We start from the raw sequence: 18,029 nt of genomic DNA, 5'->3' as shown, positions 1-18,029 counted from the left end.
AGACTACAAAAGGGAGCCAGGAGAAAGAGGGAGTGAGAGAACAACAGAGAAGGGGAGAAGAATCGAGGAGCACGGACTTGCATATGTGACTGTGCACATAAGTGAGGGGAAGCCGAAATAGAGGCAGAAAGATGATCCTCGATAGCACTGAACTCTGTTGGAATCACATTCAGCAGGCACACAGGAGTGCCATTGTTGTGGAGAAAAACATATGCTGAATATAAAAGTAGAAGGTAAACAGAGAGGGATAGCCACACATAACAGAATGAATCACCCACACACCTCTCACCCAGCCAATTGTCTTATTGACAAATCCCAGTCAGGGCCTTACATATTCTTCTATATTCTCCTATTAAAAGAAATAACTTGGACCTATGGGGGTAAAAAGTACCAGTATTGAGTTTTGTGTGGTGGGCCTTTTTCTTATTGTTTTTTTATTTTTATTTTTCTCAGCAAGTTTTATTATTACATCCAGGGATTTACACAAATGCTTTTGCCTTATTGCTTTTTTCCAGGCTCGGGCCTCAATGATGGCCAGTGGCATGCAATACGTTTGGTTGCCAAGGAGAACTTTGCCATGTTGACGATAGACGGCGAGGAGGTGTCTGCTGTGCGCTCCGTCTCACCTCTCAGCATCACCACGGGAGGAACCTATCACCTCGGAGGTAAGGGTCAACCCAGCACCAACACCACATTTCTAATGAGAACTAGACCAACTTTAGTGCCAGCATCATTCATTTCCATCGCATTTCTCTACACTGTGGATGTGTGTACTCCACCACATGCTCCCTATGTTTGAGGAGGTGTGTTGCATGTTTATTTTTCATGTTTTACAGCTAGGATTTGAGTCGTCTATGCTGTTCATATAGAACTTGTGTTGGTTTTGTGGTTATTTGCAGATAGTTCTTCAATCTAAATCAATATTTCTAAATCACCCATATTTGTACATGTGTGTGTTAAGGCAAAAATGATCAAATTTCTTTTCCGGTAGGCAAAGTTTAACTGAAAGTCGCTCACTTAGCAAGAGCCCAGGCACAGCAACAACACCATATATATAGGGGACACAAACTATAACAAACAGACACTCACAGAGAGATAGAAAGAGCGATAACACAAGCAGCAGCCTCAATCTGTCAGAATTAGGAAGACGCCAGGTTAATGATGCCAGACACCTCTGTCTGTCTGTTGGAAGATGGTCCGTATCTAAGTGTACTTGTGTGCATGTGTGTGTGGGTGTGTGTGTATGTGTGGGCACCTGTATGAAATTACAGTAACTTAGAGAGATAGTGCAGCTCTGATAGCTCCATCATGCCTCCCCCACCCCCACCGCTCTCTATCTGAGCACAATCTCCTCCATCGAGCAAAATCATTTCCCCAGGCCAGTCAGTAAGGATCAGAGCAGCCGACAAAAACACAGCCCTAGTACTTTTATTCTGTTGTCTATTTTAATTTACTCTTAGCTGGTTTGAGTAAATCCCCAAGTCCATGATGACTCTGTACTTTTTTTATATATGAAATCAAAGTCTGTGAGACCTTGATGGGCTAATGGATTTTTAGTCTAGAGTCTGTTACATCTTTGAAGGATTCTGAAGGTCTTTTGTCAATCTAGGCTGTTGCAGAATCATTGAATTTAATTCTTCCTTTTTCATTATTGATATCCCAACTTTCTGTCTCTCTTTTTAGTCTTTGTCTGTCTTTTATATCTCCTCTCTCCTTTTCCTTCTCACCCTCTAGTCTCCACTTGATGCAATTGGTGATTTATTGATTTCAGTAAACTGAGTTGTGAATCAATAGTGGCTGAGAGGAGAGGAGAGGATCTCCGCAATGTCTTTACTCCATGAAGAGGGCAGAGGAGACAGTTAGACGAAGGAAGTCCAAAAAAGGAAGAGAAGAAATAGTACAAAAGATTGACAGGCAGGAATTGCAAAATACAGAAAGAAGGTTTTATAAGGTGAATGAAAAAGGTTAGCACATTAAAGAGTAAGGCAAGGCCAATTAATCTATGACGAATACTTCAAGAAAGTTTTCTGATGTTTTTATTTAACCTATGGTACTTGAGTTGAGGCACATTTGGCAGTTCTTGCACTCTTGAATTTTATTGGGTAGGACACAAGAACCTTTGCACACAGATTTGGAGATTTTCTGCCATTCTTGTCTGCAGATCCTCCTAAGCTCTGTCAGTTTTGATGCAGATGGTCAGAGTTCATTTTTAGGTCTCTCCAGAGATATTTCACTGAGTTCACAGCACGGTTGTCGTTGGGCCACTCAAAGACATTCACAGAGTTGCCACTCCAGTTTGTTTTTTGAGAGGGGGCTATATGCTTATGGTCATGTCCAGTTGAAAGGTGAAACTTTGATTCAGTCCTGAGTGCTTTGGAAAAAGCTTTCTTGAAGAATATGTCTGTATTTTAGCTGTTAACCATTCCCTGAAGCCCAACTAGTCCATACAGAAAACATCAACTCTACATGAATGTGGCACAAGCGTGCCTTACCACTGGGATGGTATCAGGCATGATGATTAGTAGTGATGGATGGGTCCCTTAGGTGTGACATTTAGAAAAGAACTATCTGGTTCTTGTTAGCAGTATGTACTTAGGCCCTTTTCTGGCAGTTGCTTAGTTTGGCCAGACAGCCAGCTCCAGGAAGACACCCAGTTGTTCCAATCCTAGATTTGTGCATTGACCTGATCCTCCCCTTTGACTTGTGCAACAGTATTCCCTGTCACCATGCTTTTGATTCCCAGATCATGTCCAGTCAGTTAAATTTACCACATTGCAAAGATAAGCAAGAGAAATACCTAGAAACTGAACTAACCTATGCTAAATTGGTTCTGAATGTCAGTCATATTCTTTCTTCCAATAAATTTGCAAAAGATTCTCAGCATAGATTTTTATTTGGAAAAGATTAATTAAAAAGAGCAAAATACTGCACCATAGGTGATACATAAAAACTATGTACAGTGCATTGTAGTATATATTCTACACCACTTTGCATTCCACTTGCATATAAACACATACAGTATGTAATCACATATAAACACTAAATACACATTGCAGCAACTGGAAAAAATAGCAATGTTTTTCAGTAGTTTCTCCCCTTTGATGGAGGTAGTGCGCTGAATTGGCAGGAACTGTGACTGGGGTTTTTCTCGTTAATTTTACATGACATAATGAATGCTGAGGAGCAGGGAGCCTGGTGGTAAACACAAGTTTGAAGGCTGCAGGGGATACAAAACTGTTGATTATTACTATGGAAAGAACTACAAAATGATATTTAGGCCAGCGCTTTAGTGGCTAGGGAAAAACTTTTAGGAGCTGTTTCATGGAAAACAGTGTGCACTGATGCAGCTTGTGTTTAGCTCTTAGGGTTATTTTCCTTTTCTCTTCATTTTTCTGTGATTGGGTTTGGTGTATTTAAATACTGTAGCAACAGAGAAATTCCATGTGGAGCAGTGTGTGAATTTTAATTGCAATTTCCATCTTTCATTCAATATCTTGCCTCCTTGTTATCAAAGAGGAAGCCTAAAATCCTATGTGTGTTGGTTAAGTTAGTACGCAAGTCTGTAACTCACATGAAAAGATGGGTGTCCTACATACACACAGAACTACGTTAGCTCAGACAAAATATCCAGCACATGTATTCAAACAATCCCGCTCATCACATTCAGAGGCTAATTTCCATCTCAGAGGTAACAGAATAATATAGTGAATGTACAAAAGATAGTTTAGCCTTTGGCTTGCCCTCAATTACTCTCTCTGATCGCTCGGCTTGATGAGTCAAAGAGGCCAAGCCCATTAAGCTGTCCTAAAGCTCTCTAACAGTATTCCATCAGCACTTTCACTGTGACTGAGACTGTTCTATCAGCGAGACACAATTAGCAGAAACCTCACAGTATTATGAACAATCCCTGTTTTTTTATATACAGGACAAGGCTTGAATTAATTGCTGAGAGTAATTTATGTAGGTGCGGCCATCCAGGTAGCCATCTGCTTCAAATCACATGGCTGTAAGGCATCAATCTGCTGTGCTTCCGCTGGCAACAGTTGTAGACCAGAGACCACCAACTGAACCCTACTTCGTAAACAAGTACCATGTAATAGCAGAGATATATTTTATGCTCTTGGTTTTATGTTGTTTCTGTGCTGTTCTTTGTTGTCAACCCCATCTTTGACTCAACACTTTCGAATAGTGATTTAATAACAAACAATAACAAAGTTGTTTTTTTAGTTTAAAAAGTTTTAAAAAATACATATATATATATATATATATATATATAAATTAATATCCACAATGATGTGTCATCTCTTTCTTGGATTTTGTTCTAAGTCTAAGTCTAAGTTACGAGTATTTGGTCTCCATGAAAAATAAATGAGCAAAATAGGAAATGTCAGTCTAGAGCAGACTTGCCCAACTCCAGGCCTTGATGGCCGGTGTCCTGCAGGTTTTAGATCTCACCCTGGGTCTAGGCACCTGAATCAAATGATTAGTTACCAGTATTCTGGAGATCTTCAAGGCTGTGTCCCAATTCAGGGTCTGCACGCTTGAAGAACGCACACTACGCGTACTACGTACGGTGCGTACTATAAGTACGAGAAGTGCGGAAGTGAGAGGCTTGTGAAATGGGACGGTCTAGCCTTCAGCGTGCAGACCCTGAATTGGGACACAGCCCAAGACATGTTGAGGAGGTAATTTAGACATTTAAATCAGCTGTGATGGATCAAGGACACATCTACAACCTGCAGGACACTGGTCCTCGAGGCCTGGATTTGGACTCCACTGGTCTAGAGTAACTATTCCATTCACTTTGATAGCATAGCACCTTAACTTTGCTAGGGAGTTAGAGGAAAGTGGGTGTGACTATCTGCCTCCTATAATCTTCAGTTATATTTTTATTTCTGCCACAACTGCTACATTAAAGCACATTAGCACCAATTAGGGTTTTATTGAGGCGTGACTGTCACTAATAAGTAAGGATGTACATACGGTATGACTAACACTAAGTCTGAGAACACATGTTTTACATGCTTTACTTAGACCCACACACACACAAATACGGCATATAAATGTCAGTCTGTATTTAATCAAATCGCAGCAAAGTGTGTGTGTGTGTGTGTGTGTGTGTGTGTGTGTGTGTGTGTGCGTGCGTAGAATTGGCTTATATGAACAAGACTGTTTTTTTTTCTTTTGCATAACACAGTCTTTCAATGCTTTTAACATTAAAATTAATGTTATTCATATGTTATATGAAGGCATGCATATTGACATGAAATATTTGCTAATTCATGCTTTTATTAAATAAATAAATTACCCAGTTTAAATCAGTGGTAACTTTTAATGCATTTTTATTTATTTGATTTTGGCTATGATGGGACATTATGCAAATGAGGTACTATTCCCAAGGAGTTTAAAGGCTATGCAAATTGAGTACATAATATTTCCCTTTATTGAATATTCTTCCTTATTTCCTTTTTTTATATATATTGTCTAGAATGTGCAGTTTTTGCGTGTCAGTTAATAACAGCTAAAATAAGACCACTTTGCTTCCTCTGAAATTATGTAATAATTGACAGTGCAAATCTCTGAGTTCTGCAGCCATTCAACATTTTCCTTGTGATGTAATAGTCCTGCCATTTAATTTCTGTGCCATTAAAATTCACTTGGAACCTCTCCCAAGGTTGCTAGGTTACAAGATATTATGCTGAGGATGTCAGTGGCAAGAAAGACCTAGGCTTTGAGCCTTTGAACGTGCCCTTTACTCTTCCCTCTTTCTTCATTCTATTCTTTTCAGGTTTCTTTCTGTTTTGCTCCTTCAAATTTCCTCCCTACCTTATATCTTCATTTTTCTCATTATTTCATTTGCTTTAACCCCTTCCTTTGCCTCCCGCTGGACTCCTCTCCTGCTCCTCTCATCTCCACTCCTCTGTCCATTGAGCACCTGCTTTTAGAAGCAGTCTCCTGAACCCAAAGCCCATTTTACGGAGAGTAGTTTTTCACTCATGACGCTACGCTTAGAGAAATTAGTAAGTGACTGGCAGAAGACATCCATAAATTGAATTTCTCAAGAGGCACGACAGGGAGACACACACAATCACACATAAGTGCACATACACGGAGACACAAAGTCATATTTTCTATTCAGGAAGAGGGGAAAAAATTGATACACTAATGAGAGAGCAGTCAATTATGGGACGTTCCACTCTGAAGCTTTCTAGCATTTGATAACTGTCTGTAGGTGGGGGCGGAAAGGAGTATGTAGTGTTTCCTATTGTAGTGTTGAAATCTTGACTTTCTTATACATTTGATAATACTGAGTGGTTCCAAATATTGTCACAGCTTTTCATAGCTCATTGCTTCTTTTCATCATTTTGGAAATGATAGAATGGCTTCTTTCACATTTTCTATTTGTGAATAAATGACTCATCATGACAAAAGTCCTACAGTTGCTTTCCCATTACTACACATAGACTGTACACTATGACACAGTATATTTTTTGACCTTCTTGAAACACAGCATTGTAGCCCTCCAGTGCTTTCTTTTGGTCATTTTAGCATCTTAAGTTCTTGCGGTAACTTGTAATGAATAGCACATTTTCAGCCATGCGTCTTGCATGCCGTTCCTTTTACATCCTACCTTTACATCCTAAGGCTTGTGATGAATAAGACATGACACTCTGGCAACCACATTTATCAAAGTGCAGTCCACGTGCTGCATGTGCATCTTGTGTCATTTTGTGTAAGTGCAAACAGTTCTGTTTACGTGCATATCAGCTAAGGTGCCAAATGATTTTATTGACATGAGTTTTGTTTGATATTAATGCGAGTTATGTTTGATTGGGAGTGCTCTGAGGACTTTTTTGGACACTTAGGGTAAATTGCTGAGGGACAAACTGCAGCAGGTGGTCAGGAGATAAGCATTTTCCTTTCCGGGAGTGCATTCTTGGTTTTGTGTGAAATTACATATTGTGTTTGGCAATAGTTCTTGTCTCTTCTGAATATATTCTAGAGTTACATCCTTGGAATATTTGTTTAATAATTTACCTCTGAGCATATTGGCAGATTTCCAACCTACCTCTTCCGGAAGCAGACACATACCTCTAAATGTAATGGGATTTGGAAACATAGCCTGGGAGCCAGCCGTGCACAGGTAGAAGAAAGCTGGTGCTGGTCTTTCCAGTGTGTGTTGTAAGACGAGCTCTTTAGGCCCAACAGGGGGATTGTGATAGTGTGCCAACAAGACTGCAGGGGGTTATTGCTGTTGTTCCACATTCTGAACAGTTATAAGAAACAGAGTTCTTCTGTTTGTAGTAATACTGCAAATTAAAGCAAAGAATGACATTGAAATTAGAGAGAAATAAGTACTGCTTATTCTTATCTAGAATTTAGATTAGAAGATCGATTGAGGTATGGTGATGCATTTGCTTTGCTTCCAGCAATTGTTTTGTCTTTGTTGGACTTTCTACTAACAGCGGTCTGAATCTTGAACTTTGTGTGAGTATATCTGCATTACATTCATACAGTGATACATATTTTAAAATCATCCATCCATCCATCCATTCGCTTCCACTTATCCTTTTCAGGGTCGCGGGGGGCGCTGGAGCCTATCCCAGCTGTCATAGGGCGAGAGGCGGGGTACACCCTGGACAGGTCGCCAGTCTGTCGCAGGGCCAACACACAGGGACAGACAACCATTCGCACTCACATTCGCTGGCTTTCATGGCCGAGCAACATACATACATCCACCCATAGCTTCATGCATGGTGCCACTCATTCTGCCAAACTGTCAGGATAGCTGGATTTCCTTTGCATTTATAAGCTATCCACAGGACACAAAGTGCTGCCAGCCAGCTGCAGTCTGCTCTGTTTCCCATCTTCTCTTCCTTTTCTATCTCCCTCTCTGTCTTTCTCTCTCTCTCTGTCTTTCTCCCTGGAAAAAAAAAAAAAAAAAACACCAGGCAGGTGTGGCAGGAAAAGAGACAGATGGCAAGGATGACAGGAGAAACTTTTTGGAAGGAGGAGATGAAAATCAAAAGATGTGAAGAACAGGATGAATCCAGCAAACGTGCACACACATACCCTTATACATACTGTTTACTTTCTACTGTTTTATATGCTTTGTGTCAGGGACATAAACTACAATTATGTCGATGTATACACACACATACACACACACACACCCAGTGCACACGCCTTGTATAATAAGTCTCTTTGATGCTTTGGCCTTGAAGCTGATAGGCATGCTGGAGAGTGTGACAGCTTATATCATCACGATGATGGAGATGTCATTGAGCGGTTGTGTTTTATGAGTGACCCGTGTGCTGTTGGACTGCCTGTGCTCTGTAGATTTACACTCCTATACTGTATGCTGTGCAACTATTATACACAAAGCACGGAGGCAGATTTAAACATGTAGAAGACATGCATGTAGAGTACATGTAAACCTGTCATATATCAGTGAAGTTTTGTAAAAGATAAAGAATGTTCAAAAAATACACACAGGTGTATAGTTTTGTCCTAGCCTTGTCCCCTCTTCAGTCAAGGCCCAGTGAAACCTCTGGACGGGCCATTGACTCCTGTACCTCATAAACGTACAGTATAGAGTAAAATCTGTATGTCCTCTAGCCTACTGCAGTCTTAGCACCAGCATTAAGTCTAATGGGCCTTGCGGATAAGCTCTAAAACAAGACAAGCGATGAAGGTTCATGGTTTTAAAAAAGGGGACAATAACCATTCACTGGCCAGGTGTGTTGTTGCTCATCAAGGATAATGTCACTGTCTTCTTTTCATGGTGTGTTTTAAATCGTGAGATTGCAGGGAGAGCATAATAGGATTCTTTCAATCTCCCACTTCTTTCATTTCACTATTAAAACAAGCTTTTATGCATCCCTTTGTTTCTGTTCCTTCTCAAAAATAGTTACAGCATTTTTTCCACTTCCAACTATCTGTAATTGTCAGCAGAAAATTGCCATTTTTTTATGTAACAATGTTTTACTTTCTTTTCTTTTGTTTGTTTCTTGTATGGGTTCCAGGTTATTTTCTGCAAACACTGTTTCCACCAACCCAGCGTTCGTTTCAAGGCTGCATGCAAGCAGTCTTAGTTGATGACCAACCTGCTGATCTACATGCTGTGGAGAAAGGCACTGTGGGAGCTTTTGAGAATGTCAGCCTGGACATGTGTGCAATCATAGACAGGTAAGAGTGGGTCAGGCATGGGCAGAGGACAAAAGCAATGATTGATATAAATCAACTGGTTTTAAATAGGAAGAATCATATACTAGACAAGAGCGCCATGTGGAGTCTTTGAATTTCGATCCAGAGACTTATAGCACAAACATCCACTTGTCTGTTTGAATCAACAAGTATGTGAGTGTATTGCTGTCTCCTATCTGCTTGTCAGATATAGTTGATGGGGAAAATTACAGTGCAAGGAGGTGTGTATTTTATCAGTGGAAAACATTGAACAATCTTAATCAAACATCAAAAATGAGCCATGCAGTTCGGTTTTATTGCCAAGGATACCAGACATGGAAATTCTGCACAGCACCTCCCAATGTTGGCTCACTGTAAGCATTCATTAAACTTGTTGACATTTCAATTTATTTCCTTGTCATGGACTAGACAAACACATTGGAATGGATTCGCCATACATGCAGTCACCCATGCAACATTTGCCTGCATTGATGCCTGTGTGCAAAACCATTTAAACTTTGAGGACACGTTTAATCCCGGTGGTGTTAGTCACGTATTATTTAGTGATTTGTCTTCAGGTGAGGTTTGTCAATGACCTTCATCGATATCCTTGGTGAGCGAAGAAGACACCAAGTACCCCTGCTTGATTGTGATCAATTTAGGTTCGCCACAAGTGGTCTGACTGGCTGGGAATCTTGAGTTCAGACAACTGCTTGGGCACACACTTACACAGGCAGACTCATCAGAAAATCCTGTTTAAGTCAGTGTTGTCATTTTGCATTTGCATTTTCAGATAATGTTTCTATTAAAGTGTTTGTGGCAGTTTAGGCCACCTAGTTTATAACTCTAGTCAAAAAATCCTTTTTGTGCCCTACTCTCCTCCAATAATGAATGAAACGTATTGTATTTGTTCATATTGTGTTTATTCTTACAGTGTACCTGGAGGGGGTCAGGAGGAGGGGCTCTGTGAGGCAGAGTATGACACAGTATGTGTCATACCTACACTGTAAAAAAAAACGTGCTGTTTTTACAGGAAAACCCTGGCAGCTGGGGTTACCAGGGACTTCCTGTAAAAACGCTTTACAGATGCAACTTGTAAATTGATTTACAGTGAATGAATCTCAGATTAAAACTGTTAAATCTACAGGAAAAAGAAGTTAATTTCACACATAGATGTGATATATAAATACACTATTTCCTGTATCTTTTACAAGTAATAAATGCTTTTTGTGGATCCATAAACTGCAAAATTAACAGGGAAATATCGTACAAAGAACTAATTTAAAATGGTAGAACTACGGTGAAACTGTGCATATTAAATGGAGCTGCTCTGTAAATTATACATAAAATCTATGCTGAATATTATATGTTTTAATGTAAAATTTTAACCATAACCCAGCAAATTTCTTACTGCTACGCCTACACCCAAACATGCAAAAATACACATGAGAAAACACAAGAGAGGAAAATATCACTTTTGGGAAATTTATTTTGCAGCCACATTAGCAAAATGACAGCAAATGGATCCATTTTTCCAACTAACACAATATGCAAGGCACACAGCAACTACACAATTCAATCAAAATATAGGCTATAAAAGCTGTGGAACATTCCTGCAAAGCAAGAACCATGTTCATGAAACAAGCATTTGTTAGACCCTCCACCAGAAAAAGTTAAATAACCTGTTAAGACTTTAAAACAAAAAACACATATTGTGCCAAAAATGATCATAATCACCGTGCAACGCAACACGCACCCTGCTGTCACCACAACCATGGCCCTGGTCAGAAAACATCAGCAAAACCACGTGGTGAAACAAACCTACACATGTGGTCTAGAAACACTGCAGTAGCAGCATGTTGTTTTTTTTCTTTTCTTATGTAAATAAAGAACATTCCTACAAAGAAAGAACATCTTCATGAATTGGCTTCATGCATTCGACCAGTAAAAGGTTCCAGTACACATTGTGGAACAAAATTAACAAAGTAAAACTAACAGTCCACAGAGAGTCAAGATTTAGGCTTAGCGCCACTCGTGGTCGGCGAGATCCTAAATCAGGGTGAGGACTCGAGGGTTCACACTGAGACGACGCTTTGAGTTTTTGTTCTCTACTTTGGTTCCTTTTTCTGGGTTTATGGAGAAGAAACACCTGTAAAATAACAATCATATAAAAGTTTATTAAGCATTTTTATAATTGATCAGTTAAAATACACATACAAAGTAAGTAAAAATTAAGTATATACATATATATACAGTCATGGCCATGACCACGTTCAAGACAAAGTATAACCAAAATGCTGTGGGGAAGTGAACAATGCATGGTCAAAAGTATTGGCACCCTTCACGAGTGTCTTCTGCAGTGATATGTCACACTTTAGCATTGTTAAAATCCAAAGCAAAGGTTATAGGTAGTCAGACGTCAGTTGACGCTTGGTCTAGCCCTGAGTCTCGGCCAGGCTTGGACCCAGATTCAGACTGTTAATGTATTTTAAAAAACCAACCAAACAAAAAAAACAACAACAAAAAACAGAAAAAACAACTGAAACCGGCTCCAAAGCCGACCGAGACTCAGAGCCAGACCTGGACTCGAACCACATCAAAGCCAGACTCCAGATCCCAGAGTCTCAGTTATGAGAAATAACAAAGCCATATTTGTTCACCTCTGAAGAAACTCTAAAGTGGAAGCCAGCTCAGATGGATAATGGATGTTGAAATTGTAGTAGCTCCCGAACATGAGGCACAGTGCAGAAATGAAGGAGGATATGTTTGTGCTGACGAGGTGCCGATCAACACTCAGCATGTATCTTCTTGAGGAATAGCAGGACTGTCCTGTGAAGAAATTATTTAACAGGTTATATCAATAAACACGGCAGTCACATGACATTCTATAAAAAATGCACTTAAAAAAAAAAGAGAGAGAGAGAGCTATGAAACAGACTTACCACACATGATAATAGTGGGTGTCAGAGGCACTTGCTCCAGTTGTACCTCATCTGCCAGACATGTATCTTCAACACAGAGAAGCATGGACTCCTCCTTCTCTTCAAAGTAGCTGAGTAGCTGTTTAAGGTAAAAGAGACACATGTTTCTGAGATAAGAATGACTATCCTTCTCTGGCATATCACTGGCTGAACTAGCAGATGCCATGGTTTCATGTGTGTTTTCTGAATATTCTGTACTGTCATTTGGGGGCTGAGGACGAGATTCCTTGTACATGTCATCAATACCATCTGGGGAACAAGCTTTATGCTTCCTACACATGTGAGAAGTAAATGATGACTTTTTTGTAAACATATGCTTACAACCACTTACTGGACATGACACAGACCTGCCCCCTGCAATATGATCATTTAAGTGAGACACTAGCTCTTTCACTGTTTGAAAATGGCAGGCACATAATGAAACTGCACATTTTAAATCTGCAACAAGAGCTTTAGGAGTAGCTTGAAGTGCAGGTGCATTGTGCACACGATAAAAATGCCCCTTGAAAGCAGAGTACGTGGTGAATGTTTGGCTGCAATTGGCGCCAACACATTTAAAAATACAACAAGGCTCATTCTTATGCACTCTGCAATGTAGTACATAGCCTCTTAATGTGACCAATACCTTTTTACAAAAGACGCAGATGATCATTTTTAGTATTTCTAAAGTTTGCCTGTGCTTTTCAGCTGAACTAGCATGCTAGCGCTAGGTTATGAGCCTTGGTCTAAATATCAACTGGTGCTTTTATCTCGAAAAAACGTCGCCAAGATATTGAACTTACCGTGCAGACTTTCTGACGAACAAACACAGATCCTCAAAAAACACTTGAAATCGTATGTTTGTAATTTGTCCTAACAACGTAGTTGCTGAAAGTTCGATGTTTTCTTCTCCCGTCTTCTCTCTCGTGCTGGCTCGTTAGCTATAGTCGTGAACTAGGCGCTCTTCTCCTCCCGCCCTCACGTCATTATCCAATCAGAGACGAGCTTCAGATGCACATTCAAAATTAGGCGCGCTCAGTGCAACTGTGAGTGGCCTGAAGTAGCTTACAGCTCTGTGGAGATGAGGCACCATAGAGATCCTATGGGAGGCACTGTAAGTTTGTTTAGCCTTTAATAATGAGACATTGCTGACCTAACCCAAAAAAGTATTCTAGTCTAAGTATCACATTGCAATTAAAAGAAACATAAAGAATACAAGCATTATGACAGAAGCATTACTTAGTCGTTAAATAATAATTTCTTATTGGTTACCCTACAATAGGCTGCAAATGATTTAAGAAAAAAACATGATGTAAACAATTTTAATTGTATATTTTTATATAGCCTATAAATGGAGAGGCAACCTCTCAGGTTCACAATGACATCTTCTGTGAAAACATTTTTATTAGTCCAATCCATGACTTTGCATCATTTCATGAATCATGTTAAAAGTAGGCCCAGTACATCCATGCAGTTGTAAAGTGACTTACATATACGTCATGTGTTTTTAAGAAAAACTGACTAAAACTGTGATTTTTACAGTATTTGCATGTCAAATTAACATGATTGTTTGGTTATGAGTATTACGGTGTTTCACTGTTTTTATTCACAGTATTTGTAGTTTTAACCAATAAATTTGATTATAATCACACATTCATGTTGTAAATATAACAGGAACATTCTGTTTAAAGGTTTACAATAATTCACTGTGATCGAAACAGGAAAGTTGTGTTTTGGGGTTTACTATACATTTCTGTAGGGGTTTTACATGGTTTTTATGTCAATTTCACTGCCCTTTTTTACAGTGTAATATGAATGATAATAATAATTTTGATTTGAAATGTCATCCAGTAAATAGCAAAATGCTTACAAAGTCAAAATTTGCATTTTGACTCTGTTTGACTCTGTTTTGCATTGTGCTGTGCAATCAAATGCTCAATTTAGAGGTGCTAATTGACTGAGTCAGCCAGAAGACTGCGTTATTATGTTTTAATTTGATCAAATGTTACTCACCATTGTTACAATTTCACTTCAACAGAATACTGATGCTGTTTATTTTGTGCAATTCTGTGCAACTGCCTCTATGTGACGTACACTATACTGTACGGAGGAAACGATCACAAAGATGAGTGACCGAGAGTGTTACAGACCACTGGAAGTTGGCTTCCTGCTGCTGCATATTGAAAATGCAATAGCAGATGTGCTGACAGTTCTCCAGAAAACTTCTGCCTTCACAGGTGGAGAAAAAAAAAACTGTCCATGGCCAAAAAACTTTATTTTGGACGTGAACTAACACAGAAGTTTCCAAATTTAATGAAACTATCCTACTCTCTGTGCTCCCAGTATTGCCCAAGTCTATTACTTCAAATGTTTTGTATAAGCCCTGCAGTACTTGAGGTGGGCCTTGTTCTGCCATGGAAGATGAATGGGTGCACTGTTACCATCTAACTAATCAGAATGTCTTTGAAGGCAGTTCAATAGCCCTGTCTGACCTCCCTTTGATCAATGCCGTTCCACTGTGAGATTGTGTTTAGGGTGAGATAGTGGAAGAAACAGAAACTACACACAACCTAACAGACACACTCTCAGGTGGACACATAGCTATGCCCATGCAAATTCCCACAATGTCACTGTTGTTCTGTAATACTGCCGAGGCAATGAGTGCAGAGGCACATAAAACCACACACGCTCATAAATTTGCCGAAATGTCTTTTTTTTTTCCAGGAAAAAAAAAGCCGCATATATAGTTAGTATACTTGAGTGATCACAGCTTGCTGAGCATAATGTCTTTTGTGATTGTCAATTGCAACCCTCTGTGAAAGGCCCTTTGTCTGAACCTTGTTACACTGTAAAAACAAACTTTTAAAAATATACTCAACGAAATTGATGTAACAATTAACCCTAACCCTAATTAGTACACAATTTGTTAGGTGCGATCTACTCTATATTTGTACTCAAGCACAACACAAATAGGTCAAATCTACCTAACCTTTGTCGGTATGTTACACCACTACAAACCTTTTTAAAAAATGACTAACATTACCTCTGGATTGGAAATGCCTAGATTAAGTAGGAACATTAGGGAAATGTCTTGAAAATTAACAGAACAATGTTGCATTATCCATAACAAGAAGCATGCTGCAAAGATGTAACTGGAATTGAATCATGGATTTATTTATTTCTTTCTTTTTGGAGCCTTGCAGAAAAGATTAGCACTAATGCTAGTGCTTTCATCATCAACATACCCTCTGCACCACTGATGAATAGACTTGTAGTCAAGACAAGACCAAGACAGACTGAGTCAAGACAAAGACAAAGTCGAGACCGAGACAAAAAAGCCAGATGCTGCTTCGTTTACGGGTGTCAGGCATATTTATGTGTTTTTGCGATGCACTCGCACAGCCCTCCTCACCACTGTCTACTGTCTCACTCACTTACTGAGAGGACAGACGCACACTCCACTTAACTGTCGCGTCTCTCCCTCTGTTTTTCATATAATGATATTATCCTATATCCTCGCATGTGACTGGCCACAATATGGAGGGATTGGAGCATAGCTGAGCCACTGTGTGAGAGCTGCGCAGCAAAAGGAAATTAACTGTGCGTGGGGCTGCACGGCGTCAAAGCTTTAGCGCAGTAAGCTCGTTAACTTGAAGTTAACTCTACTTGGACAAACTGCCCGAAATGCGCTGACAGAAACATTTCAGGGAATTTGAGTCATTCTGCACTCCAGATGCGTTACTTGCATTAAAAATGTGCTGTGCAATCTAGTGTCACACTAGAATGTTTGTTTTTCACAGCTTTTAGACTGCCACAGGGTCGATTTTGTACATAGCCAAATGCTTGTCAAATATTTTGTAGCCTAGCAGACAGGCAGGATTTTTATTTATTTTATTTATTTCATTTTTTTACAGCACATGCTGTCCCCCTCGTTTTCCAAGTACACTGAGTCCAAATGTACAAAGAAATCCAAAGATGGCCACAATTATAACCCCCTCTGCTGTCAGTGAAGCTATCCTATGTTATGTGAACAAGGCCAAAGTAGTATGTCACTTTCATCAGTATTGTGTGCACAACAGCAGTAATCATCATGTCCAGCTCCAGAGGTGGAATATTTGTGCTGCTTAACTGCCCGACAGCCAGTGAGGCTGGAGAAGAACTCAGAATTTTAAAGGACCCCTGCAGCTTTTACGAGTCAGTGTTTGTTTGTCCTCCAGCTCGCTTTCCTGCTAACACCATTTTATTACATTCAAGTAAGCAGACTTAAAAATTCTAATCGCATAACTCATACATGACTGTGTGTGTGGAAAACCCCGCTTTAAGCCTCCCGTGCCTCGGGATCCATCCCCACAGGCCTGCAGGCAGATCAAACCACAGAACTTTGATGTGCTCGGGATTTGGGTTGGTATTCAAATTTTAACAAGAAAAACTGTGATGTCTTAACTGCTGTGTGCTCAGTGCTGTGTTCACACTCTGTTTACTTCCATCTGTGAATATAGAGACTAAATTTTAACAATAACAATATGCTTTATGTTAAGAAACCTAAGATGGAACACTGAGATTCAGCATCATTAGCAGGTCTGTCGCCTCGTGCACTCAATAATCAATGATGTTTCATTTTAGTATAGGCAGACACACACTTCAGTAGTCACTGACAGTCTCACTTTATTTAGTCGCACATGGTCCGATTAAAACTGAGTTATTCCTGATTGTTTACAGTTAGCCAAGGTCACCAGTAGATCCTGCATTTTCTTTCACTGACTGGGTGTCTTGGCACAAGTATTGCTGTGGGGGTGGGGGGGTATCAAGTGAAGGCATTACTTTCTTTCTTTTGTTCTTGTGAACACCTTGAATGGAAATGTTGACAGATTCATTGAACCTATCAAGCTAATAGCGACATCATTGGTTATGAAAAGAGTCCAAACAGGGAGAAAATATGTGGAAATTCAAAGAACGAAGGTTCTTTGCCGAGTTCTATTTTAAATTATTAGAAATTATCATCATGCTGACTGATATGTTTGAATGGTTTAGATCTTATCACTGGTTTTGTCCTTTTGAATCAGCTTTTTTACAGCATAAATATTTAGTATCCTTTGCCTGCAAAGGTATGTGTGGTAGTTTTCAAGGGCCTCGGGTCAGTGAAATCATAAAACTTACATTAATCTCAACTCATAGAATCACATTCTTTTATTATTATATTGTAAGACTTCTGTCTCAGATGAATAGGGATGCCACTCTGTCAGTCCTGTATTTCTTTAGATAGTAGCTACCTATAGTAATAGACTTCTAAAGAAAATCTCAATGTGGTCACAGTTCATGTAACCTACAAGTAATCACCTTTTAATGTATTTCCTTTCCTTTTCAACAAGTTAGATATAGTGCACCTTAACATTGTTTATCACAAAATTTAGATCATCTGTTATAAAAAAAAGTTTTTAATGAGATGTCTATATGGGCATACGCAAGTTTGTCACATTAAATTGTTAATTCGTCATATTACCATAGCCCAGAATATTCTGTTGTTCTATGAAAAGGAGCAAATTGCCAAAACAAAAAGCAAAGAAATTTTTTTGTTTGTTTGTTTGTTTTAAGAAAATAATCCACTCCTCTCTTCACAACCTAGCACCATATGACTCTGTAAGAGATCTGTTTCCAAGTCAGAGACTCGAGTGTATTTGTCCCATTGCTCAGCTGCGCATTAGAACAACTTCTTTTTTTTTCTTTTATAGTTAAGTTCAATTAAAGCTGGGAACAGAACTAAGAATCAGAATGGGATATCTTTTGTTTTGGAGAACAAAAATACTCTGGTGAGTTTGGGTCATTTTGAGAAAAGATTTGATAAATGGTCTGGCACTTACATGGCGCTTTTCTACTCAGTTGAGC

General features: G+C 39.3%; 1 protein-coding gene and 1 long non-coding RNA gene across 2 annotated transcripts in view; one reads left to right on the top strand and one right to left on the bottom strand.

Annotated features, from left to right (window-relative positions):
- The window catches only part of cntnap2a (contactin associated protein 2a), a 405,242-nt gene that overhangs the window by 244,362 nt on the left and 142,851 nt on the right, over positions 1-18,029 (top strand). The window contains exons 10-11 of the mRNA XM_080865727.1: positions 516-665; positions 9,027-9,189. Of these exons, the coding sequence (XP_080721853.1) occupies positions 516-665; positions 9,027-9,189 (313 nt within the window). The remainder of the gene's footprint in view (positions 1-515; positions 666-9,026; positions 9,190-18,029) is intronic.
- LOC308386286 lies at positions 10,416-13,923 on the bottom strand. The gene is made up of 4 exons (XR_013969765.1): positions 12,950-13,923; positions 12,129-12,246; positions 11,847-12,015; positions 10,416-11,335 (listed from the first exon to the last, which is right to left on the bottom strand). It is a non-coding gene; the product is annotated as an uncharacterized lncRNA (long non-coding RNA).

Source organism: Rhamphochromis sp. 'chilingali' (assembly GCF_963969265.1).
Source record: "Rhamphochromis sp. 'chilingali' genome assembly, chromosome: 18".
Lineage (NCBI taxonomy): Eukaryota > Metazoa > Chordata > Actinopteri > Cichliformes > Cichlidae > Rhamphochromis > Rhamphochromis sp. 'chilingali'.
This window is presented reverse-complemented; position numbering and strand designations above follow the sequence as displayed.